This window comes from Nannizzia gypsea, genomic scaffold (genome assembly GCF_000150975.2).
Source record: "Nannizzia gypsea CBS 118893 supercont1.2 genomic scaffold, whole genome shotgun sequence".
Lineage (NCBI taxonomy): Eukaryota > Fungi > Ascomycota > Eurotiomycetes > Onygenales > Arthrodermataceae > Nannizzia > Nannizzia gypsea.
Window position 1 is genome coordinate 1,764,793 of NW_003345200.1, and position 24,936 is coordinate 1,789,728.

The 24,936-nt window shown below is 48.7% G+C and overlaps 11 protein-coding genes across 11 annotated transcripts; 3 read left to right on the forward strand and 8 right to left on the reverse strand.

Annotated features, from left to right (window-relative positions):
• Positions 1–171: 171 nt before the first annotated feature.
• Positions 172–2,788, reverse strand: MGYG_02678 (pre-mRNA-splicing ATP-dependent RNA helicase PRP28; the record flags this gene model as incomplete). The annotated part of the gene is made up of 3 exons (XM_003175100.1): positions 172–343; positions 408–2,383; positions 2,495–2,788. The coding sequence occupies 3 exons, from the start codon at positions 2,786–2,788 to the stop codon at positions 172–174; spliced, it is 2,442 nt and encodes an 813-aa protein (XP_003175148.1).
• A 276-nt stretch (positions 2,789–3,064) lies between these two features.
• Positions 3,065–4,594, reverse strand: MGYG_02679 (hypothetical protein; the record flags this gene model as incomplete). Its single annotated transcript, XM_003175101.1, has 7 exons — positions 3,065–3,362; positions 3,428–3,526; positions 3,595–3,977; positions 4,037–4,113; positions 4,178–4,214; positions 4,272–4,291; positions 4,363–4,594. 7 exons carry the CDS (start codon positions 4,592–4,594, stop codon positions 3,065–3,067), a joined length of 1,146 nt encoding a protein of 381 aa, XP_003175149.1.
• Positions 4,595–5,919: 1,325 nt separating this feature from the next.
• Positions 5,920–8,177, forward strand: MGYG_02680 (hypothetical protein; the record flags this gene model as incomplete). Its single annotated transcript, XM_003175102.1, has 9 exons — positions 5,920–6,066; positions 6,134–6,238; positions 6,302–6,430; positions 6,501–6,693; positions 6,760–6,898; positions 7,077–7,191; positions 7,446–7,614; positions 7,687–7,921; positions 7,997–8,177. 9 exons carry the CDS (start codon positions 5,920–5,922, stop codon positions 8,175–8,177), a joined length of 1,413 nt encoding a protein of 470 aa, XP_003175150.1.
• Positions 8,178–8,793: 616 nt separating this feature from the next.
• MGYG_02681 (FAD binding domain-containing protein) lies at positions 8,794–10,498 on the forward strand (the record flags this gene model as incomplete). The annotated part of the gene is made up of 2 exons (XM_003175103.1): positions 8,794–9,406; positions 9,468–10,498. The coding sequence occupies 2 exons, from the start codon at positions 8,794–8,796 to the stop codon at positions 10,496–10,498; spliced, it is 1,644 nt and encodes a 547-aa protein (XP_003175151.1).
• Positions 10,499–10,996: 498 nt separating this feature from the next.
• Positions 10,997–13,295, reverse strand: MGYG_02682 (pre-mRNA-processing factor 39; the record flags this gene model as incomplete). The annotated part of the gene is made up of 4 exons (XM_003175104.1): positions 10,997–12,329; positions 12,749–12,852; positions 12,922–13,137; positions 13,227–13,295. 4 exons carry the CDS (start codon positions 13,293–13,295, stop codon positions 10,997–10,999), a joined length of 1,722 nt encoding a protein of 573 aa, XP_003175152.1.
• Positions 13,296–13,637: 342 nt separating this feature from the next.
• MGYG_02683 (hypothetical protein) lies at positions 13,638–14,346 on the forward strand (the record flags this gene model as incomplete). Its single annotated transcript, XM_003175105.1, has 2 exons — positions 13,638–14,228; positions 14,305–14,346. 2 exons carry the CDS (start codon positions 13,638–13,640, stop codon positions 14,344–14,346), a joined length of 633 nt encoding a protein of 210 aa, XP_003175153.1.
• Positions 14,347–14,617: 271 nt separating this feature from the next.
• Positions 14,618–17,259, reverse strand: MGYG_02684 (molybdenum cofactor sulfurase; the record flags this gene model as incomplete). Its single annotated transcript, XM_003175106.1, has 2 exons — positions 14,618–17,061; positions 17,178–17,259. The coding sequence occupies 2 exons, from the start codon at positions 17,257–17,259 to the stop codon at positions 14,618–14,620; spliced, it is 2,526 nt and encodes an 841-aa protein (XP_003175154.1).
• Positions 17,260–18,212: 953 nt separating this feature from the next.
• MGYG_02685 (hypothetical protein) lies at positions 18,213–18,870 on the reverse strand (the record flags this gene model as incomplete). The annotated part of the gene is made up of 2 exons (XM_003175107.1): positions 18,213–18,737; positions 18,796–18,870. 2 exons carry the CDS (start codon positions 18,868–18,870, stop codon positions 18,213–18,215), a joined length of 600 nt encoding a protein of 199 aa, XP_003175155.1.
• Positions 18,871–19,686: 816 nt separating this feature from the next.
• MGYG_02686 (hypothetical protein) lies at positions 19,687–20,188 on the reverse strand (the record flags this gene model as incomplete). Its single annotated transcript, XM_003175108.1, has 3 exons — positions 19,687–19,946; positions 20,016–20,088; positions 20,153–20,188. The coding sequence occupies 3 exons, from the start codon at positions 20,186–20,188 to the stop codon at positions 19,687–19,689; spliced, it is 369 nt and encodes a 122-aa protein (XP_003175156.1).
• A 721-nt stretch (positions 20,189–20,909) lies between these two features.
• Positions 20,910–22,481, reverse strand: MGYG_02687 (PAP2 domain-containing protein; the record flags this gene model as incomplete). Its single annotated transcript, XM_003175109.1, has 4 exons — positions 20,910–21,595; positions 21,726–22,203; positions 22,297–22,336; positions 22,414–22,481. The coding sequence occupies 4 exons, from the start codon at positions 22,479–22,481 to the stop codon at positions 20,910–20,912; spliced, it is 1,272 nt and encodes a 423-aa protein (XP_003175157.1).
• Positions 22,482–23,555: 1,074 nt separating this feature from the next.
• MGYG_02688 (hypothetical protein) lies at positions 23,556–24,659 on the reverse strand (the record flags this gene model as incomplete). Its single annotated transcript, XM_003175110.1, has 3 exons — positions 24,534–24,659; positions 24,056–24,404; positions 23,556–23,962 (listed from the first exon to the last, which is right to left on the reverse strand). Exons 1-3 carry the CDS (start codon positions 24,594–24,596, stop codon positions 23,556–23,558), a joined length of 819 nt encoding a protein of 272 aa, XP_003175158.1. The 5' UTR covers positions 24,597–24,659.
• Positions 24,660–24,936: the final 277 nt, after the last annotated feature.

Sequence of the window (24,936 nt, forward strand, 5' to 3'; positions counted from 1 at the left end):
CTGCATATGGTTACGCGTCATACATACCCCAAAGGTTAGGGTGTATATAGATATATTTCGAAAAAAAAAAAAAACCACCCCCTTTAATGAGCCGTGGACATTGCGTCTCAATGAAAAATCTTCACTTATTTGGTTCATATATATCGTATCTTACAAGCAGCCAATGGCTAATTACCATCCGCTGCCGCCGCCCTTACCTGCAAACCCAGAACTCTCTTCAATTTTCTTCTGGCCTGCTGCGCCCATTCCTCTTATCGGCTTGGATTGAGCAGCTTCATGTTTGCGTAGTTCCTCCGGTACTCTTGATATGGAGGATTTCATGAGCATTTGTTTAAGATCGTATCTGCACAATAAAGTTAGTGGTTTGGAACAGTAATAATAGGGGTTGAATCAAGGTATCAACGTACAAGACATCGTTATCTTCACTACCAAGGAAAGTGATAGCAACACCACTCTTCCCTGCACGACCGGTTCGTCCAATACGATGAGTATAACTTTCAATATTGGTAGCCATATTGAAGTTAACCACCAAGCTGACGTCTGGAACGTCAATACCACGACCAGCAAGATCAGTAGCAACCAAAACATCCGTTGATCCATTGCGTACAGACGCGAGAGCCGCCTCTCTCTGCTCCTGCGTCTTAGAACCATGCAACGTGACGGCTGAGAAGCCCATATGTTTGATATCTCGTGCAACAGCGTCACAGTTTCGCTTGATATTGACAAAGACGATGATCGGAGGGCGGTAGTCGCGTGATGTGAGGATTTCAGCAAGACGTTTCTTACGCTTGTCTTCTCCTGCGACGAATTCAACGCGTTGCTCGACGGTATCGACTGCTTCGCCAATGTTACCTATCGTAACTATTGCGGGCCGACGGAGATATTTCCGTGCTATCCTTTCAACAGCTGAAGGCATGGTGGCAGTGTACATCATTGTCTGTCTATATCGGTCCTTGCCACCAATATGTTGGCTCATTGCCTGGGCATTCTCCGCCTCTTCGGTATCGGGTTTTTCATTCGATACTGGAAGTGCGTCAAGAATCTTATTCACTGGCTCCTCAAAGCCAAGATCAATCATCCTATCTGCTTCATCCATAATGACATAGCAGCATTGGCTGAGCACAAGGATTCGTCTCTCAATACAGTCGACTAATCGACCTGGAGTAGCAATGATGATCTCGGCTCCGTTGCGTAGATTGTACGCTTGTTCTTCGAGAGAGTGACCACCTACGATACTGACAACGTTGAAATTAAGCGGTGCCGCAAACTTCATAGCCTCTATCTCGATCTGTTGGGCAAGTTCACGAGTTGGTGCTAAAATGATGGCGTAGGGGCCGTCGTTTCGTCGCCATTCAAATTCGTCTAGTCGTGGGAGGGAGGAGATGTAGACGAGTAACGGCAGTAGGAATGCTGCTGTTTTACCGGAACCGGTGACAGCAACACCGATGAGATCTCTGTTCTGCAGCGCAATCGGTATGGAGACTCTCTGGATAGGCGACGGGTCTTTGTACCCAACGGAGTCAATAATCTCAAGAAGTCGCTTGGGAAGGCCGGATTCAGACCACGAACGCATTGGGTTCGGCAAACCACCACCTTTCGTGCTAATGTTGAAATCCTCTTTGAATATTCGCCAATCTCGTTCTCGCATGTGTTCCAGCTTCTTTTCACTCCAGTGAGCATCAATAGCATTTCTTCCGCTTTCTTCCTTTCTTCGTCTTTCCATCTCTAGTATTTCTCTTGCTCGGGCACTTCCAGCTTCAAGGTCTCTATCTTCCAAAGCTCTTGCGTACCTTTTCACCGAGTTGTCTACCACTTCATCTGCAAAACCAGCCAATCGACCACGGCCAAAGAAGTTCGCCTCGGAGCGGTTCTGGTATAACGGGTTGTAGTCCGGGCTAGTATCCTCTTCCGCATTCCATTCAAAGTTGAATTTCCTTTCGGTAGTTCGCCGCCGTTTCTTCTTCGCTGAGAAGCTAGATCTTTGGTCTGCGCCCATATATCTCTGTCGGATAAGCTGTGCCTGGGCGTCCTCTGGCAAAGCCCGTTTCTCTCCTTTATTTCCGGAAGTTGATGCAGAAGAGCTTTGCGCATTTCTATCATTCCCTTTCTGCTGGTTTGGCCTCATGGAAGCTGGTCCACTAGGTGCATCGTGTCTCAATGCGCGGGGACCAGTGGGAATATGCCTCGAATCATCACCTCTACTGCTTTCACCAGATCGAGAAGCTAAAGCCGAAGAATATCCATTTGAATCTGTATCTAGAGTCCTTGAATCTGATCCAGAACTGCCGTTGGCCGTTGACTTCGCGCGGCGACCACTGTCGACTTCCTTTACTCGTTTTTCCAGCGCAATCTTCTCTCTCTGCGCTTTACTAAGGAATTTTGGCTATCCATAAGAACCCCAAGTTAGTAACTTCGTCGTATAGACTATCCAAGCATATATATCATATGAAAAGAGCACTCCAGGGATAATTAATGAATCAATGGGTGAACATACTTTTGACGCTGCCTCATCTGCTTCTTTTTTCTTCCGAAGCAATTCCTCTACACTTAGAGGAGTCGACGCTTTCGGCGCTCCCCATCCTTTCTTTTTCTTCGGCTCCGGGGGGGGAGGCGGGGGAGGAGCGAGAGAATCTGGGGGTGGAGGAGCCGGAACATCTGGCGGCGGCGGAGGAGGCAAGCTATGGTCGGTAGGGGGAGGAGGCGGAGGAGTCGGAGGTCGTTCTATGGGCTCTGGAGGAGGCCGTGGAGGTTCAATAGCCCCGTAGCTAGTGTCTTCTATTCCGTCCATCGTCGAATACAAGCTGTCCCTTGCTCGTGTTTTCTCTTGTCGAATTCAAGATGAAAGCTCGAAGCTTTTTTGATAAACCGCGAAGGTTGATCGTCTTATGTCAGCAATTGCGCTAAACCCGAACAGGGTCTCTGCTACTTTAAATTTCCAAGGGGAGAAGAACAGAAGAAACGTCAATTGATATCTTTTATATACATCGCAGGTCATGAAAAGGGGTTTCTATACTATATACAAAGGGACATATTTATTAAAGCATTAATTCATTCCTCTATCTTTTTACCGTGATAGATTCTGAGTACGGGGTGGGCCGCTTAGCCTGGGACTGCTCTGGCTTTCCTCAGACCTGTCGAGGCTTTCCTCATCATTTTTAACGGGATACCCCCATTGTTGGAAAGACGTATCTTTCTGGTTGATGAGCTCCGAATGGCCAGACCGCTTGGTGCGGTTTATCATACTAATTGTGGGGGTGAAGGACGGCCGTGAGTTCTTGGAGAAAAGGCCGGTACGCGACGAGAAGAACTGCTTAACTGCAGGCATACTGGAAGCTGTGATGCCAGCAAACATCTCGATCTCCCTATACGGTTCCTGTTAGATATGGGTGCAAGATTGGGATGCTGGTTGGATGGCAGGCTGTCTTACGACCAGAGTAAAACGTATCCGACTTTCCATGATGCATCGCTTACATCGTTTTGGAGTAGAACACGGTAGTAAAGATTTACACCCGAGGCTGCCACGGCACTAAGGATGCGTTAGATTTCATGAATGATTCGGTGGAGCCTATAGCGGGCTGTTTAGAGACAACTTACAGGCCACCAGTCATGAAGACTAGTATGATACCAATCTTCTTCGAAGTTGACAGGTGCAGCTGCCATACAGCGGGCATTGGGAGAATAAATAGGACAACATCGACCAGCGAGCCAATGATGCCGGTAGGGATGGAGAACTCCGCGAACTTAAGGTAGTGCCATGAGAGGACGCAGTCAAGGATAGACTCTCCCGGCCATGGACTGCTCAGCACGAAGGACGAGATCGAGGTTGCGATGTAGAAGAGGCCAGATAATGTTGCCCCTACATACACGCTAATTCTTACATACCTCCTGACTTTGAATAGGAGGTAGTATTGGATGAAAAGGCTCAGTTTGATGAGCCCTAGTGCCGGAGTTGCCGTAATAACTGTTATGTAACTTTGCTGGTCTAGTTATCAGCACAGATCTTTCCGATTAACGAATTTGGGGGCGTTCCACTTACGTAGAGATGGGAATTTCCAATGAGCTTATCGAGATGCACTTCCCAATCGTGTCTCCCGGCGATACCATTGATACAGCCTTTAGAAGAGTCAGCCTTCGACTAGAAAAGTAGAAGTTGAGCAAGGAAACCTGCATCGCTTACCGTTTAATGTCGCCGCATAATATACAAGACTGAATAACTATACTCCACTGTTAGGCTTATTTCATCAGCAGAGGCCAGGACTGCGGTGGCTCACAAATCCTATGGATATTGTTACTAGAACAGAAAAGTAGTTAGTCTGGAGTTGCTCGCATTTAACCATCTGCTACCACCGGGTGTCTACTTACAATCATCCCATTTCCATGTTTTTGAAATGGCAAGTCGTGTGTACATGCGAATGAAGAAGCAGAAGCAGGCGATAGCCAGGAAAGTCGTTCCAACCCCTACAATGACTGGCACTTGGGACTCTGGATTCTCGAAATTCGGTATGACCCCAGGGGGCGGTTTACCTCCTGGGATAGTCGACAGCAGGTTTGGCGGGATGCTCTTGAGAGCGTTTGCATCTGGAGTCTTAGACATCACCACGCACTAGCTTGGTAACTAGTTCGATCTGAAGTCTCGATGATGCTGAGCACGGCTATAGAGCACGTCAGAAAAATCGCAGGAAGGATTTGTAAAAATGAAAAAAAGAGGCCTTACCAACAAGTCGGGCGCCCGTCGATGTTAATATTGAAAATAATGCCCTCGGGCAAGGCTGTGGGAGGCATCTCATGTTACATATATCCCCGAGGGCTGCGAGGCTGTGAGAACCCACAGGGCAACCCTCCCCCTGCTGCAGTATCAGGGTTTCTTTTCTTCTTTGCCTGCCACATGTACAGCATGGTGAAGGGGGGTCATGTTTGTTTCTCGAAGATTACTGGGCGCCCGCTGGTCCGTCGGGGGCCATCCGTATAACACGATTCCTATGCGGAGTGGTCGAAAAGTCGGCCATGGCCAGCGAACCCTTGCCGCTGCGGCTGATCTCTCACGTATAGGCCAGGATCAAGGCGTGGTATCTTCGCAACCTGCACCTGAACCGCACCCTGTAGCGCCCACCAGGTATTCCACATGTATATGCGTGAAGGATTTTAAATTCGTCGGCTCCTCTTTAGCGCTCGAGAATCATGCTCGTTGGGGTTAGCGGTGGATATTTCCAAAGCTCAGTTGCACCAGAAATTGGTCCGCTTCTATTTGGAATTAAGGTAGACCGGGCCGAACTCCCTGACTGGATTGCTGCCAAAGTCCCCGTTCAATACGCTTTGCTCATTACGAGGCAGGCCCATCACAGCCATGATGGCCCTTTTTTGCTTCCCGTCCCTCACTCTCGACTCGCCTCCTGCACAGGTTATTTCGGTTTCAGCCCCCAACCCTCCAAACTTCACGGACCTGGCCAAAGAGAGGATCGACATGGAGGAGGCTGAATGGCTTCTGCCTTGCTGAGCATGATATGCATAGGGCAAATAACTAATCATTTCTGCATTTGCTGTTTCTGTTTCTCAAAATAGGCATATCGAGAGCTTGGGGAAGAGGACGAGCCCAGCTCCTTTCCACCACTCAGCTTTCCCCGTATCCTTGGAGGCACCCAAAAGGTCACGCAAGCTAAGACAAATGTCACTGTAAAGGCGGGCTGGCCAAGGCTAACCGGGGGGTGAACGGTTGTAATTTGTTAGCGACCAGCTCAGCGTCCCGCTGTGTCTTGCTCCATTGATAAATGAGACGGTGTCCATGTGGAGGGCGGGAGAGAGACAGAGACAGCTGAGAGAGACACAGGGGAATAGTTAAGCCAACACCTGGTTGAACTGGTTGAACAAATTTTGAACCTGCCCAACATGCACTCGGAACCACCCAGCAAGCATATAGTCACAATGGCAATCCCAGTACTTCCGTCGTTTTCGAAGCTGGCTTCGACTATTGACTACCGAAGTTGGAACTGGCACTGGTACCATGTAGTATACCTCTTTTTGGCATGGCAGGTAGCGCAGATACTATGGAAGTTCTGGTGGAAAGCACCGGTATGCATCATAGAACTAGATCAGACAGACAACACTCCTGGTGTCGATACTGATGCCGGCCGTTTAGTCCAACGTCATTATTGCAGCATACCCTACGCCGCTGGGAAGGTTTTTGACGGCACTGCATATGGTCTATGCTTCAGGAACGCTCCTTGAAAAAGCGTATGAATCGGTATGTATTCCCTTGCCGAGATCGTCTGAATTTGCTAGAAGTATGGTAGTTGATACGTTCTAGTCTGGCGGAAAACCGTTTGCGATTCCCATGCTGGATCGCTGGATCATTTTCGTTTCCAACACGGACACCCTCAAGCAGCTGGACCGTGAACCTGAACATGTACTTTCACTACAGCAAGCTCTGCATGAGGTAGGTAGCGTTGTGCCTAGAATTCTTTGAAGCGGTACTTGAACAAAATTCGCTGAACTGAAATAACTAGCTCGCGTCCACAGGGCCAATATTGGGTCCTCATCAGGTAAAAATAGAGAACAAGGGAACGCAGAGCGAAGTCTCTCGTGTCGTGGTTGGTGTGTTGAAGAATAAGCTCCGTTCAAATATTCCTTTGATGAGTGATACCCTTCGAGAACGAGTTAAGAGTTCAATGGCTATGGAGATGTCTCCGCCAACAAACGGTACGGAAAAGATCTTGAAGGATGGCTATACGGGACGATTTGCTAACAAAACCATATCTTGAATAGAAGCTTGCGAGAAGAATGAATGGAGACCAGTTCGACTGATGCCGGTACTCCTTCGCATCTTCACCAGCGTAAATCTTCTCCCTCTAGTTGGTGAGGAACAAGGTGTGTATACGTGCTGGTTTACCTCTACCATGTTATCGTGAGGCTAACAGAGAACGAAGCCAACCGCCCCGAAGTATATGAAGATGTGATGAACTTTTTCTGGAGCTGTGCGCGGGCTTTCCCCATAGTAGATATGATGCCCAGTTTCCTCACGCCGTTAGTTATCAACACCTGAACTACAAGGCCAAAACATATAACTGACAAAATGGCAACAGTTTCATCGGGCCAATTGCCATGGGCTGGGGTGTTACAAGAACAAAAGTTTACGAACTCCTGTTGTGGCACACTACTAAAGCCCTTGAGGACAAGGAGCTAGGCAAAGAAAAGCAGGTATGCAGGGTTCTCCTCTCTCACATGGCAATAGGAGAAAAAAATACTAACACATGTTAAGCATGCTGGGGGCCATGTCGCTCAATGGGCATCGGAGATAACAAAACTTCGAGACGCTGCCGAAGTGGCCAAAATATCACTTGGGCTATTATTTGCCAGTGCATTTCAAGTACCAATGGTAGGCCAAGATCAATAACTATAGAGGCCCCCACTGTGTGTCACCGCCCATACTAAATGAAGGTCTGGCGGTATAGGTTGTTCAGTTCTGCATACACAGACTGTGTACGCATGGGGAGTACACAGACAGGCTCAGAAAAGAAGCTCTAGAATGCGAGAATCTGTCCTTTGGCTCTATGAACCGGGAGATGCCTTATCTCGACAGTTTTATGAAGGAGACTTCTCGTCTGAGCCCAGGCCCAATCGGTAGGTCGACCATATGTCCTTCCCTATCTCCGGTATGACGGGTGGAATTATGTATCTAACCTCCCACAACAGTAAGTGCGCCCCGTACAGTCATGGTCCCGTACACCATGGAGGACGGCTGCCACATCCCGGCTGGACACTGGATTGCCATACCGCAACTCGCCCTCATGCGAGACGAGAAAATCTGGCCAAACGGCAAGGAATTCGAAGGGTTCCGCTTCGTTGATGAACAGGGTGATGCATCTGAGTCACGTTTTACTCACCCTAGCCACGAGTTCCCCTTCTGGGGGTCGATAAAGCATGCATGGTAAGTTCTTCTTTCTAGCCCTTCCTCGGACTTTCGGACTTGGCCTCAAGTATAGATTTCTAACTTCCGGACCAGCCCAGCACGCTTCTATGTCTCCGTTGTCATCAAAATGGTGCTCTCACATCTTCTTCTCGACTATGAGTTCAAGCTCGAAAACCCAACAATGGCCCCGTTCCTGACCTTTGGCAAGGTCAGAGTGCCCAGTCCCTTTATGACGCTGCTGGTCAGGAAGCGCTCCGTTGCCTCAAAGGTGTAGACCGGGGTTCAGTCTAGCCGCGGAGATCCGGTTGACCTTTTCCGTTTTCCCCTCATGATAAAGATTCTGAAGGATTTCTCCTCACCCTTCCGCTCCCGTGCCTTGTTTGTCATAGGCCCAGCATCGACGTTTTCATCACCAGCCTTTGTATTAGACTTTCTGTAGTTAATATTTTTATGCTGGCGAAGGATGAAGGTTTAGAGATGTGGAGAATAGAGTTCGCACGGCCGGAAGTTAAAGACACCTGCTTAAAACCTTAATTGCTTCTTTTTTGCTTTCTGATCTCCCAATAATGACGCATGTTGGGTTTGGCTGTCGATCACTCGACAAGGCGCGAACGTGGGTGGGCTGAGACAGCTTTGTGAAGGGAAGCTGCAGCTGCAGCTGCAGCCTTGGGGGCTGGTTTGAGATTAAGAGAGGAGATTGTTGCGCATCAAAGGCAGCTGTCGCACAGGTACGGCGGGGGGTAGCTGCGTCCAGGGTTGCTGTTCGTTGAAGGGCGCGTTGCGACCTCTTCTTCTCCCAGCCTTGCCTTGTTCTTGTCGCTGTGAGAATCTGAAGACTAAAGAAGACGAGAAGAAGAAGAAGCAGAGGAGTAGTAGGCAAGCAAGTCAAGATGAGCACGACAGTTGTTGCAGCGACTCTCCTGGTTGCTATTTCTGTCTTCTTCGCTATGCGTCGTTTACGAGGAAGCTCGAAGGAGCCCAAGGCAGCAGAGCTCATAGTTCGCTCGTCGGAAGCTGCCATACGGCTCAACAAGCTCCTCGCATCTGCTCTGCCAGAGGGCGTTGTCGTTTTGCCTCAAGATGCTGCAACTTTCAGAAAGTCAATGAACACCTACTGGGCGCAGCAGGAGTGTGAGGTTGTGCCAGCGTGCGTTTTCAGGCCTCAGAACGTCGACCAGCTCTGCACCGCCGTCACTATTCTCAAAGGAGAGTACGACAGACGAAGGGATCGGGATGGTGAGAAAGGTGGGATTAAGTCGGGTGGCTTATTTGCCGTCCGTAGCGGCGGTCACTCAGCGGTCTCTCATGCCGCGAGCATTGAAGACGGTGTGATGATTGATATGAGCTTGTTTAGCGATGTGACCCCATCGGAGGACGGATCGAGTGTCGTTATCGGCGCAGGAGCCAGATGGGGTCCGGTTTTTGAGACACTGGCTGCGAAGGGCCTTGCGGTTGCTGGTGGACGAAACTCACACGTTGGAGTCGGCGGCTTGACATTAGGAGGTATAAAAGAAAAGCATCTCTCCCGCTATTACTCTCGGTTAACCAGAGCTAATACAATTAGGTGGAATTTCTTTCTTCTCTCAACGAGTCGGCTCGGTATGCAACAACGTTCTCAGCTATGAAGTCGTACTGGCCTCTGGAACGGCTGCCACGGCCTCGCCCACATCTAACCCCGACCTCTGGCGTGCCCTAAAAGGCGGCGGTAACAACTTCGGCATCCTCACCAGGATTACTCTCCGCAGCTTCCCCTCCACCGATATCTGGAGCGGTTTCCTTTATATGCCATCCGGCAGCGCCCAAAAGGCCCTCCATGCCTTCTACGACTTTGTACACAGAGCTCACCCTGACAATACTGGCGTTACATATGACCGTCACGCATCCGGTCCCATCGCTTGTTTCACTTATCTACAGCAGCTTGGTATCCAGGCCGTCTCGGTTAACCTTGTTCACACAAAACTCCCTGAGAAGAAGAACAAGTGGCCAGAGTGCTGGGAAACTTCGGGCTTCAAACCACTTTGGCGCTTTTGGAGCACCTGCAAGGTCCGTCCGCTCGCAGATGCTTGTGATGAGATGAACTCTCTCAACCCCGCTGGTAGGCGGCAGGCCCTTGCCACGACAACTATCAAGAATGATATGGCTACTCTGCAAGCTGTTTATACGGCTTATAAAGATGCCATTGCGCCTATCAAAAAAGCTAATATTAAGGGCATGTCATGGACGCTTGTCCTACAGCCCATGCTAGCAAACTGGGCCGGGGAAGGCTGTGACGGAAACCCGTTCGGCTTAGCTGATACTAAGGAGCCTCTTGTGATTGTCTCTTTTACCGTCAACTGGATTGAGAAGAATGATGACAAGCTCTGTCAGAAACTGACTCGTGAGGCAATTGAGCAGATCGATGCTGCTGCTACTGCTAATGGAACCAGCCATCGGTATCGATATATGAACTACTGTGGAGACTGGCAGAGACCATTTGAAGGATACGGAGAGGAAAACGCAAAACTTTTGCGCAGTGTAAGCAAGAAGTATGACCCAGACGGCTTGTTTCAGAGAGGCTGTGTAGGTGGGTTCAAGCTTGATATAGAAGACAGCTAAGATATGTGGTAACCTCCTTAGCTATGTATTGTCTCTAGTCCTGTATCAACTTATTCTGGTTAAGAAATCTCAACCCACATAATATTGTATAGAAGGCAGTTCTATAATTAATAGCTTTGCTTTATAGAGTCACTAAGCGCTGCATTCGAGACCTGTCCTCGGTTCCAGCCTGCTGTCGAGCAGCTCCGATTTACCCGGATTTCTGTTCGTGGCGCTCACGCATACCCGACCTTGAGAAGCTGCCGAAAGTGGAATGTGTCACCACTCTCACCTATGGGAATCCGTAATACCGTAACCATACGAATGGTAGGCATCATCTTGGTGTTGAGGAGGAGCCTAGAAAGAGAATTTGCAACTGTATTTGATTTATTTCTTGCTACTAGATAGAATAACGGCAGAGAAAGAAAGGAAAGGAAACCACCCAACCGGCTTAAACACCCACTGTAGATTACAAAGGTTAACAAACATTGCGTAGGCCACCGACCGGTAAGTGTAGAATTAGACTGTTGGAGCTGGGGCGGGAACATCAGGTCTGAACATAGAATTAGGACTTTGTTCAATCACCAGTTTGTCCTGCGTCTCCTTTGAAAGCGATGACTTCATAACTGACTGAACCGATGGCGGCCCGTTCACTTCACGGTTAAGAATCATGTACTCTTTGGCAGCTTCACTGGACCCTCGCTCCAACAAGTAAACCATGTAAAGCTGAAGAAGTTCCTTGGCTGCCTCGGCAGGCAATGTGCTTTTGTTGCGAATATCATCGATAACCTGCTTGATACGTTCATATTGTGCAGGCTCAACTTCGGCACTAGTTGGCTGTTCTAGCTCGAACATAAGATAGCTTGTCCAGAAAGGACGGCTGTCCGGATACCAATGTTGATTCTTTTGGAAGACCTGCCGGGCTTCATCAGGGGTACCCTTGACTCTCCAAAGAAGTTTGGCCCATTCAGCCACAAGAGCTGCTTTGGTCTGAATATCACATTCTGCAGAATCAAGTTGAGTTTTGTAAATCTCAATGGCCGCATCTAAGCCACCATGGCGACGTGATAAGTTCGCAAAAGATATTATGGTTTCAATGTGCCCCGGCATAGCAAGGAGGACAGCATTGTGGATATCCTTAGCAATATCAACTCTTGAAGCCATTTCTTCAAAGTAGGCGTAGTGGAGTCGAATAGCTGGGCGAGATATGGGAACATAGAGGGAACTGGCCTTTTGATAGATAATTCTAACTTCCTCCTCCTTTCCTTCTTGGCCGGACATCCATGCTGCGTAACGCATCCAGAATTCATCATAATGGGCACACGTCACAAGACATCTTTCGTAGAGAAACTGGGCGCGGGCGAAAGAACCCTCTGCTTCCTCAAAATCTAGATATCTTCTCCAGTTTGATAACTGACCTTCGTCTAGTTCAGTAACATGGAAGTAAGGTCGTTTAATTTCGGATTCGTAAGTCCACCGTTTTGTAGTTTCCGTTTGAGTGCGGGAGAATATCTCCAGGAAATGACCATCAGCTCGGAGCCGGATGTCTCTCTCAACCTCAGCCTCACTCCTTGAACCAGGGGGTACATTACCCGCCGCATTTTCTATCTCAGCTCGGAACTGAGCTAGAGTCTCAGGCGGAAGGAGCTCATGCAAGGGTCTCTCTTGAGCATACTGTCGGTATCGTTCGAAATACCTAGCGTACTGGTGCATTGGTATCTGGATAATTTTGCTGAGCACTGCAAATCGCTTGTCAAAACATTCTACACGCTCCTCAAACTCAATGTACTTGTCCCAGAATAGATGTGACAAGAAATCAAGACCAACACAGCTGGCACCTCTCTCAAAGAGCCTATAGTAAGCGGGTCAGTAAAAATCAATCCCAAAGGGGAGATAAGAAAGGGGAAGCAGAGGATGGGGGTAAAAGGAAGGGTGGTGGGAAAGGATGTCAAACATGGCATATGCATTTAAAATCTTCAAATGAGGTGCCGAGTCAAGTCAACGATTAATAGAGGTAGGTGTGGCTATATCATCCGTGCGTGACATAGGAGAAGGATTCCCGAACAATATCCAAGTAGTGTGCGAAGCAAAGGCAGCCTGAATCTTATGGGTGAGAAGTAGTTTCAACGAAACTGAGATGACAGATGACTATCTCACCCATTTAAGGAACCATGATATCATCGATCTGCCCTACATGACCTCAAGATTGCGAACGACTCACGCGCTATGTCGGTATGGTTATAGGGAAGGGAACCAACATATTATACTTACTCTCGAATAATATCAGTGTCGTGCGACGTTTCAACCTTGAATGTGCAGTAGTTTGTCCAAAGATCGACTGAGTTTGTAATGCTAGCAACTCCACGCTCGTAAACCTAGGCAGAAAATGATGGCACCAGTCAGTACATATGATTCTCAAATAGAACAGTGAGTGAAATACTGACCATCTCGGCGGCCTCAGTACCGGCAATAGAGAATTCTAGGTCCGCATATTTCTTCCAGTACCCGAATAAAAGAGGAAATTTGGCAAGAAACCGATCGTATACAGTTCTTGTAGCTGTTATGGCTTGCGGGCTTGAATTACGATTGATTCCACCTTCCTGGCTCTCAGCCGCGCGCACCAGTTTTTCCCATGCTTCAAAGCTATCGGTATCCTCGAGCTATAACGTATTTATGTTAGCGAAGCCAACAAGACAAAAGCAACCGTGGCATTCCACGAAAGCTCAAGAAAAATCCAAGGTAGGCTTACCACTTCAGCATGGAGCTTCTTCAACTCTTCATTCTCCTCGTCAGTCCCACCAAAGACCAAGTCTGCCATATTGCTCAAAAGTAGCGGCAATGGGGCGTTTCAACTGATAGTCACGGCAACTACGGCAGAGTATTACAGCGAATCTCTGCCTCTTCGTCGTCGTGCCTTGTGGAAATAAAATGCAGGTCAGCGCGCGTTCAGCGTCAAGTGAGAAACTGATGTTGGAGAACGGCGAAAGCGCTAAAAAAGAGCGGATATGATTACATAATACAGCCGCGAACATCACGTGAGTCAAAAACCTTTTGCGCAAAGATCGAAAGATCGAAAGTCGACGATGAGAATAAGGGCCAAGCTGCAACAACTCCAAAAAGGCGCATTCGAGCAGGCATTGTGCCCTTTTACAGACATACAATGACGACACAAGCAGCATTCGGCCTCGTTGAAGGCCTCCCACTCCGCCTCCGAAATTTCTTCGCCCGTTATCCACCACAGTACTACTCTTCACAAGCTATACCGAAGGCCCTACCACAGCAAGAATCATCCACCGGCAGCTCTGAATCCTCTGCTGTCATTAAACCCGCTCCAAGCCCCTTTGCATCACGAAACACAAAGGTCAAGCTTTCGAAGACCAAAGATGCCAATTCCGTTTCATACACAGACTCCCTGCTCCGTTCCGAATCCAGCGGGCTATACCCAAACCCTTTCCTCCCATATAAGAACCCAGAAACCGGACGATGGCGAGGAGCTATCGTATCATTGCGTCGACAGGCAGAATTGGTGAAATTGGGCATCAAATATGGTGTTGAAGAGCTATTGCCTCCAGGCCGAAAGTCAACCGAATATAAGCAAGCAAGGCTTCTTGAGAAGGGTCTCAGAGTCAAGGGTACTGGTGTTGGCCAGAAGGTTAAGGGTCACAAGTGGGAGAGAGCCATGAGAGGAAAGCTAGAAGACAGGAAGAAGGCCATGTTGGAGATGCCGGAAATGATCCGGTTATGGAAACAGGTAAGGCTTCTCGTTTGTTCCTATCCTGTGTTTCTGAATGAGCATTGTCAACTAACATACATCTTTCTTCCTATAGCGTGGTCATGGTCGTGGCTGGAAGAAGTACCCTCGGTCGTGATTTTCTTTATTACGTGCTTGAAGAACCCTCAATTGTAACTCAAATGTACTATATTATTGGAGTTTGGTGGTTAACGGGCCGCTGTATCCTACTTTGCGAGATAATGCAGCTGTTGCATTGGTGTTATAAATTATCTAAAATATGCATAAGATTTCTATACAAATCCATAGGCAGATACTTAAAAAAAGAAAGTCACGATGGCCGCCAATGGTACACGGTAAGAAACGCTGTCTAACAAATCGTCTGAAATTTGGTAGATATATCGCTAGTTTCAATTGTAAAATGGAATCAGTAACCCACCCGTTTTGATTGTTATAGGTTTATCCTCAGATTTGTTAGATAAACAAACATGTTTACCAAAGTAAACCTTTCCATCAACCTTCCTAGTCTTTGCCAGCGTAGAGAACGGCTCATCGCTACGTGTCGCAGTATGCTGGTCAATGCAGATCATTTGACACCTCTGACAAGACCCAAGAGCGTCAAAATGAGCATCTCCAACCTGGAATCCAGTCCAGAGCTCTTCAATATATGGTTGTTCACAAACGGCTGATGGTCGATAAGCCGGGACGAGATCAGCTGCGGGAGCAGCAGCTTTTTCGCAGACAATGATGTTGGCCCGGAATACATCTGCTGCAACGGTCCTGGAGGCGGAGTTCGGTTTGCCGGATGATTTTATACTTTCGTTGACATTATTAACGCTTGAACGAGATATAATGAGGATAGGTCCTTCGTTGGATAAGAGAATAGGACGTCGTGTGCCCGATGCAATAGGTTCGGGAAAGGCTCCTGGTATCTTGTCTACGGCATTCGGGTTATGTACAAGCTCCTTAATAGGGTTTCGGTATGATTTAGAGAATCGTGCTGCTGAATGATGCTGCTGTGGCGGAAATCTTGCAAGCGTACAAGGAACACCAAGGAAATCTGAGAAGAAGCTTGCTAGCCGAGCAGATTTATACACTTGCACCGAGACCGTATCTCCACAAACGGTCGATTGCTGTTTTGTAAAATTTCTGCAAAGCTGTCCTTCAGCAAGATCAGTGGAATCAACAGATAATGGTATCTCCATGGTATCTCCGTGTGGCCCCGGACTTGGCAAGGTGACTCGTAGAGTGCTTCTAGGGAGATCAATGACAGGCCGTATCAGCGCCATTCGTGGGTATCTTTTCTGGTTCAAAGCGGAACCAGTTCCTTGATGTATCAAACACCATTCTCTGTCCCAAGCTAGTCCTTCTGGCTTGACGTTCCATTCCGTCGATCCGGGGATAGTGAATGCTCCGCAGCTCTTAATCGGATAGATACAGAGCTTCTCGATATAAAAGTGTGATGGTGATGGTTGGATAGCTGGGTTTAGAGTTCCTTTTTGAGGTTTCGGCTCACTAATTATGCAGTTTTCCACGTAAAAGTTTCGAATGAAGTCAAGAAAGGTATTGATATCTTGCTTTGATGTCATGGCACCTAGGCTGACACGAAGGCCACCCGTAGGCTTTCCAGCAATGATATCATTATCATCTCCACATCGCTGTCCAGCATTGTAGTTGCGTTTCATATCACCCGGCTTCAGGCCGAGATAATACGCCATCCCGCCAGGATTGCATAGTGTGCCGGAACGAATCTGAATATTTTTGACAGCAGCTAGCCTTTCCACGTCTGACTTTTTTATCCAGCGTCCAGTGCTGTCTTTCAAATTGAATGATATGATGGGACCTTGGAGGGTGCGTTCGGCATATCCTCCCGGTCCTTTGTAGATCTGGCAAACTTTTGCGCCATTTCCATGCTCCAAAGATGAGAGTCCATCGTATAGTATCCTGGCCATTTCTGCAGTATGGCGAGATATATTATCCATAGAGGTGTAAAGACGTTCATGCACGTCAAATGCGGAATGTAAGGCAACAATGTTATGAAAAGGTAAGGTGCCATCTTCAAGCTGGTCGTGAAGAGTGGAGTCCTTTTTGGCATGCCATTGTTCTCCAACAGCTAAGACCATCCCAACTGTGCCTCCGCCAAAATACTTTCTGTTCTGAAAAAGATGGCCAGCATCTTTGCGAACGATGAGAGCTCCGAGGTCAGGAAAACCAAAGATCTTATAGAAGCTGACAACGGTAAAATCCGGTGCGCAGGCAGTGTCACTTAAATCCAGGGGCGACGTAGAGGCCAGGGATGCAGCGTCGAACAAAGTGAAAGCTCTCCATTTCCTGTCTTTGCCGATGCAGGCACGAACTTCCTTGCACCAGCTGAGTGGTAGCCGGCGACCAGTCATGTTTGATTGGCCTGGGTATGCAAAGAGAGTCAGACAGGGGGACTCTGGCTTATTGTAGTCATTGTGCAGCTGGTTAATCCAACTGGTTACCTCGTGGTCAGTTACAAGGCATCTGCTTCCGAGATCCGCCATGTTTCTGACACCAACCAGACTGGTATGAGAATCGACATGATATCCGTACCAGAACCCCTCTGGTTCATTATCCCGTAAGCTTTCTGCAACAAGCTTTATTCCAGCCGTTGCGTTAGCCACAAAGACGACATCAAAGTCTTCTGGGCTTGCATTACAAAAACGAAGGACTCGTAGCCGCGCATCGTCGATTATACTGGTTGATAATTGGGAAGACGAAGACGCTGAGTGGGGATTCCCAAAGAGATTGCTTGTTAGGCGCTGCGAGAATGACTCTATTAGAGATTTCGCATAGAGGGTTGTCCCTGCATGATCAAGGTATGTCGTATCTTGGAATAAATGAGTTAGCACATGTCTCCCAAAATTGATGGTAGCTTACAAGCTATGTGCAAGCAATATAGAATAAAGGGTTTGTCTGTAGGGATAAATACGGCGCTAAGCTAACCTTTCAGCAGGGGATATTGATCTGCTCGGATCTTCTCAACAGGCTTCTTGTAATAGGAGGGAGAGTCTTCGATGGAAACCATCGCTACCAATCAACAGTGAATAATGTGACATTATTCACGTAACTAATAAAAACACAAGAGATAAGATAGGGAATAAGACGAAGGGGCCACTATTGGGTATACATAAGTAGCCTGGAGATGACGAGCAAGTGGACTAATGGTGTATGATATCTCCAGGCTGTGACATTGTTTCTTCTGTAGGAAAGCAAGGATGTTGCTGATATGCGGAGTTTAGGCCGGCAGCGGCGGAGAGAGAAGGGTAATGGGGAAGGTATTTACTAAAAACGGCAAGTTTATGCTGTTTGCATTATTATATCCGTTTATTAATAGACCTTACGTGAATTATAAATACCGGCCCGTAGCACGTGTTATTATTAGTCATCAATTAGTAATGAGCTGGGGATAAATATTAAGCCGAAACGCTCTTTTGCTTACATAAGCAATACCGGCGTCTGCCAAACACAAGAGGCATGAAAGGTATCAAGACGCTACGAATTTCTTCAGATTGGTTGATCTTTGACACTCATTGTTCACCTTTATAGTTATACGGTAGGATGATGATGTTTCTATAGAATATTTGGAGTTATCTGATCTAATCGTTGCCCACATCGGACATAGTAGAACGGACCCGCGTCCAGTGGTCCGTCCATATTAGACTTCGTACGAGGAAAGGTTGTGTAAATGCGTCTGTAGGCCTTGGTAAGAGCAGTAGATAGTGTATATAAGGTCGACTGCGTCTATACGGAAATTTATGTTTTTCAATGTTAAGCAAGGAGATAGATCATAGAGACAAAGTATTATTTCACACTATTTAACATATCAGTCGTTATCTACATAAGCCAAACCAACCAGTTTTATCCGCCGATGTTTCCGTCGTCAGTCGTGAAAGACAACACGCCCGTGTGTTCCTAGCGAGCAGTCTAAGGGAATGGGGGAGAAAGGAAATGAAGAGAAGGGAGGGCGATAAGGGTAAGTTAGACATTGTACGAGCCGCGTCTTCCAGAGCTGCTTCGATGCCTGTGGTGGCTGCTTCGGCGGCTGGAGTGGCTTCCCCTGCGCGAGCGCTTCTCGTGATGCTCCTCATGGTGAGAGATGAAGTATGCGAACACGGCAGTCCAGAAGAACGAGATGATGTTTATGATGCCGAACGCAAAGGAAGCCTTCAGCATGGAGCACACTTTGTTTGGGTTACTCGCGAGCGGGTTGTTCTGCTGCTGGCCATAGTATCCGAACGGACCCAGGCTGAGGAGGAACTTGCTGCGCGAGAAGTTGTTGCAGTTCTCCCCGGCGATGTTGCGGAGGAGGTAGACGCCTGCGATCAATGCGCCGAAGAAGCAGAGGTCGACGAACGAGACGAAGATGGCTGAGCGCTTTGTGTTTTTGAAGCGGAAGAGGGTCTCGAGCACCCAGACGCCGCCGAGGACGCTGACGATGAAGAGGACGAGGATGTAGGTTGGCGTGATGATGTTCGCCTTGACGAAGCCATCGATGAACCATGCCTGGGGATAAACGTCAGTATCATGGGGCGCTTCTTGATGAGCTGGCTGGACGACGTACGAGCATGCCAATTGGCGGTATCAGAGTGATCAACTGGCCGACTCGCCAGCAGATGAAGAAGATGCTGGAAAACATCTTGAATGCGACTTGAGGTTTTCACCAGAGAGAGAGAGAGAGAGAGGGACAGCGGAGTATAAGCGAGCAGCTAGCAGCTAGCTATGCTGTAGTAAACAAGGCGACCAACTTTGCGACGAAGGTATGTATGTACACTGTATGTATCTACCTGCTCTCGTCAGCTACTTGGATATGCAGGACAGTTGGACAGGAACAGATCGACACTGCGAGTTGCCGGGAGAGAGAAACAAGGTCGCAAAGATGTAGCACCCAACCAGGCGAGCCACGAATCTATTTATCGCCGGGCCAACCCTTGGGATCCCCATGGCCCGTCCATGGCTAGCAACCGCCCTGTGATAAAATACTTGAGGCTGGGAGATTGACAAGCAGGAGAAAAAAAAGCAAGGAAAAAGACCAGGGATGTTTGAGCTGTGGCTTGCTGTCATGGAAACGGGCCAAGTTGCCAATCAGCATCGCCTGTGACGTCGTTGGATGGCGGATCCCTGCATTCAAATAATGGCCATTTGAAGAGATGGATGGTGACATAGAGGGCGGACGGAGGGACTCTTTCGGGCATTTAGGGCATTGGGCATTGAGTTAACGGCGGCTGCGGTTCCACGGTTGGCTTTTAGATATATAGCATTCAGACTTTGATGCAACCACGGCTTCGAGAAGGTCTACCGAGATGCTTGTTTTGGCTAACGTAAGGGGATCTTGTTCAATTCACCAGCTAGCTAAGTGTCCGTACGTAATTAAGTGAAAAGCAGTGAAGTAGAGCAGTAGAAAAGAGCCCATATGTGTCTTCCAAAGCTGATCGATAGAGACAGGATACGATATTCAATCATCTTCACCCTTGATTTCCTCCTTGGCCTCAGCCTTGACGGCCTTCTTGGTCTTCTTCGGAGCCTGCTTCTCGACCAGCTCGCTCTTCTCAGGCTCAGCTTCGTCCTTGATTTTACGTTTCTTCTCGGCAGCTGGTTTGGCTGCCTTGGGTTTCTGCGGAGTGTTTGCAGGCGTCTCGGTGTCGCTGGTGGCTGGTGCCTTTGCCTTCAGTTTGATACGGGCGATGCGGTTCCTGATCGCCAGCGCATTGTATTCTACATAGTTATATGATTGTTAGATATGAGATATATCTCATTTAGACGTTGATTTGGAGCTTCACTTACCACCACCCATCATCTTAGCGACGGCAGCATTGTCGACCTTAGTGCTGGCAGTAGCCAGAATCGAGGCGAGGAGCTGGTTGTAGATAGGCTGGTTAGTTTTGATGCTATAGAAGAGTACGCGGTAAGATTGCGCCTACCAAAGCGTCCGCCTTGTCGTCCCACACAACAGGCATTTTTGCTAGAGCTTGGGAGAAAAGGATGTATCTCTGGAAGATGGTAGGTAGATTGGTTGATATTAGATGGCTGTAGAGTATCCTTAATGCGTATGCAAGTCGAGTGACTGTGAGAATGTGACTGATATTGAAATATGATGGTGGGAGGAGATTGGTGTAGAAGTAAAAGAGAAGCTGAGAAAGAAGCGCGAGATTGATCTTTGTTTATTATTTTTTATAGGGCAAATTCCTATGTGAGGCCTGCTTTGGAACAACACAGCTAGTTGCCCGGCTACCAGCGAGCAATAGATAGATAGCTAGGTCGAAGCAAAGCAACCAAGCAAGAGAAGAGTGAAAGAAATACCGTATGGAAAGATCAAATGTTTCTTATATGCTGCTTTATGCAAGAGAGAGAAAAAGGGGGTATTATTATCAAATGATTGAGAACTCTAGACCAAGTCGAGAGCCAGCTTATTCACCGTAATCCAGGAAGAAGAACCGGGTATTCAGATTTTCATAAGAAGCGCCAAACAAGGAGCATGAAGAAGATGCAAAAACGTATACGTTAGAAAGAAAAAAGACGAGGAATTATAATATAACATCGAGGGGGGTGGATTTGACATGAAGATGGAAGTGATCACGACATAGGTATCATATGTGAGATGTTAGAACGAAAGCAGAAGAAAGGGGAAAAAACACAGAGGGACATGACGTTATCATGGCAGAGAGAGACGTTTCTTGTTCATGATTTGACGAGAGATGCAGGGTGACGCTCAAGTGGCGGGCTGCTAGACGGCGTTCTGTTGTCAGGATGGTAGGCGGCGTATCTGGGCGCAGCATCTGAGCTGGTCTCAGCAGCTTGGTGGTGTCTAGGTTCGTATCTGGTCTGCTGCATCTCATAACCTTCAGATTCACTGCTAGACGCACCATAGTCAGGATCAGCAAGTCGCCTGCGCCTCTGAACCTGTTGTTGCTCAAAGGGGTTGCTCATAAGCGCCGGAGTCGACTCAGGAACTCCATGTGGCGGGTCTTGGGAAACTTCAGCGGCCTGATATTCTTCATCTGTACGAGGGACCAGTTTCACCTGGTCGTTCTCGTACTCGAGAAGCCGGCGGTGGGTATACACTGGGGGTTCCGGGATCGATCCCCAGGTACGGATAGGGTACGCCCGGCCCTTCTTCCAGGGCTCTGAGAGGGATGGGAAGTACTGGCGGTATGCAACCCAGCCGCAACCGACGCCCAACAGGGAGCCTGAGATGACGTCAAAGGGGTGGTGCCGGGCGTCCATGATGCGGGATACCGCCACTAATCCAGCAGAGAGCGTAGGCACCATGACGATGAACGCCTTCCACACTTCTCCACGGCTGTCCATGACATGAAGCTTTCCAGCGAGGTAGAGCGACAGATAGAAGAGTCCAGCAAACGAAGCTATAGGTGTGTAAGTTAGCTGATATTCAGACTTTTGGTTTTTCTCAATTGATACGTACAGCTGCTATGCCCTAGATTAAGAAAGTCAGTAAAGGTTGCATTAAAATAAATAAATAATGTCAGTACACACCTGATGGGAACGATCTGAATCCATCTTTCAGGATCTCATGGTTCGTCTGCGTGCAGATGGTATAATTCGACAGCCCAAACTCCGGCTGGTCAAAGGTCCTAGGCTTGCATCGATCGATCAGGTCCGGTCGAGGCTTACCGCACGCATTCTTCAACGCGCCGGTGATCACGAACGCCGCTCCCTGGGCCAGCACCAACCCAAGGATGCCGCAGTTCAGCTCCCACAGCCGGTCCTTGAGCCTATACTTGCCCATCATCTTCCGCTTCCCCGTCGCAACATTGACTGGTTTGCTATGCGAGAACAGCCCGTCCAGGACGATGGTGTAGACGAGGATGACGAGCAGGGGGAAGCCGCCGGAGATCGCAAGGGCGAAGAGGGATGGGCACTCGTTCGTTGACCGCGTACGGGTAGTGCAGCGTGTAGTTCTGCAGGGCAAACGGCTGGTGGAAGGGCTCGACCCGGTCGAGGATGAAGAAGCCTACGATGAGCGCACTGCATTGAAGAGTCAGTTCTCGATAGGGAAAGCGGTCGCATGTCTTCGCGCCGTCTTGGGAGGCAGCGTGCGACTAACATGAGGATCACATAGTCTGATATATATCTGCAGGCGCTTTCTGTTAGCCGGGAACACAGCAGTTCGGTTATAGCTAGTTATAGCTATATGTGCCAGGGGTCGTCCGTCTTCACTCACGATATGACTATTCTTGCGCGCAGTCTCTTCTTGGAGAACGGGAGCTTGCTGGGGAGCTGAGCGTCCATGGCTACACGGAGTTTTCAACCCGGCGGCTCGATTTCTACTCGAAGCTCTGGAAAGCGAATGATCGGTAGGCAGGCAGACAGGCAGAGGCTGAGATATGCAGCAGACAGAGGAGCGAGACGGAGACAGGAGGGATCGATATCAGCTTCTTCTACGAGGTCTCGCGAGCATGGTCGAGCTGGTCGGTGAAGCCTTTTATCGAGCGAAGACGACGACGACGACGAAACAGAAGAAAAAGCAGAGAAAAGACGAAGGAAAAAGAAAGCAGAGAAGAAGATGAAGATAAACAAGAAGAACCCGCTGCTGTGAAAAAGCAAGCGCTGTGATATGTGGAATTCTTTCGGGTTGGCTTTAACTACGCTCAGCGAGTCCCATATATTTAAATATTTAATAACATTTCCTCGTTGCTTCTGCTCCCGGGGCTGAAACGCTACCTTTTTTAAGCCTTTGACTTGACCAGGAGGACGGTTGACCTTGGAGCGGTTAAACAACTACATAAACGACTTTGCTACGATGAACATACGTGTTGAAGAGAGACAGCTCTTGACTCCAGCTGGAATACGGCTTGTCTGCGCTCCGTCGACTCTCTCTCTCGTTCCCGGGCCTCTCGGGCTGATACACGCCGCAGGATTCGCTGCCTTTTCTTCAGGCTGAGCGCTCCCCTCGCATCTGCGGCCCTTGTCCCTGCCTGTGTGTGGGACGCGTCATGGAAGGGAAACACAGCAGCGCCTGCACCGAAGATACGCTTTCTGGCCTTGCTTTAAGCAGCCATTTGGCTCTTTTACCCTGTTTAGCCACGAGCTAAGGGTGGCTGGCGCGAGTTGAGGGCTGCGTTCTAGGCGCTGTGGGGGAGAGAAAGGGAAACGTCGCCGCGGCCACGTAAGATCATTTGCACCACTGTGAGGCTTGGACGGAACGAAACGCTTTGATATCGCTACGGAGAGTTGCTAACTATCTGGCTGATTATGGTATCACGGGAAGAAGCGCACAAAGCAGGACGGCTGATGGCGAGAAAGGGGAAAGGGGCAAAAGGGGGGGGGGTTAGGAGGCCGATATAAAGGTGGTGCTGCTACTACTTATCCGTGGTAGACAAACTGGCCGGGCTTCCAGTCGACGGGCCGGTTGCAGTACCACGTATCGGCCTCCGCGTTGCTGGAGTCTCTGGAGCGTCTGCTGTTGTGATTAATGGCGGCATACAGGCTGAATCCCTGCTGCTCGAGGAAATCCATAAGCATCAAAAGGATGACCCGAGTCATCACCGTCTTGGATCCGACGGCTCGCCAGGGACTCCCGCGAAGCTTGATCTCAAACATGGTCCCCTTCACTTGGCAGTTCTCAACTTCCGAGCCCAGTGCATCAGCCAGAGACAAGCCAAAGCCGGTTGGTGCGTCGACGATGCGCAGCCTGTCCGAGTGGTGGAAGGATATGCTCGTCCATATACACGGCGGCGGAGCAGGCTGTTGGTAGCGGAAGAATAAACTGTCTTTTTGCCAGAATCAGCAACCGGCCGAAGAAGGCGTGGAACATACTTATTGGATATCCTATTGGTAATTAAAGAGGCGGAGTGTCAACTCACCGACATGCCCGATATCTACGGATACCTTCACAATCCATCCTCGCCGGTACAGCCCGTCAAGCAGTTGTACCATCAGCTTACGAGCGTGGATCCGAGACTCTCCCCATGAGTGCGGTGACCACGGGGTTCCGTTCAGTTTGATCTCGAGAGACTGGCTGTATTCACGCGGAGAGTTGATCCCCTTTGGCCAGCCTATCCGTATCATCTCGATTATCTCAGGGACTACATTTGGTGGGAATCTCAGTAGTCTGATCCGGTCCGTCATGTGCATCGACAGGCAGGCAAACGCTGTTCTCGACTCAGCTCCGGGGTGAGCAGGCCTTCTTGAAATAGTGGAGGAGGATGATGCCTCCGAAGAGGACATTGACGACGCATGTATAGGGACCGGACGGGGGTAGTCGCTGTATGCTGACGAAGAAGCCACTGCCGATGCTATGGTTCTTGTAGCTGTGAGATATGGTGGTGCAGTAGGCGCAACGTTGACCTCTGGCGCTATCGCCGCTTTCTCAGCATCGTTTGCCTGTAGTCTGCCTATCTTCATGCTCTTCTCGAGGCTGGGAATAGTTATCTCATGCTCACTATATTCTGGATCTGGAGCTTCCTTCCGCTCCATCCTGGGGGGTTCAAATATAAAGTAGATATTCTCAGCCTTGCTTTGGACGTTTAGTATCGAATGTCCAAAGTCCACAGGCACTCTTTTTTACCCCGATCGATTGTATTATCTTTGAATATTATAAAAAAATGGCAAATGCCTTACCTCCAGAGCAAACTGCTGGTATTTATTTATGAAGACTCTCCTTTAATATGACGCCCTCTTCGGGGCCGTTGGCATGGCTTTGCTCCTCGTATTCCCGCCAGCAACAACCATCTCGTTAACTCAC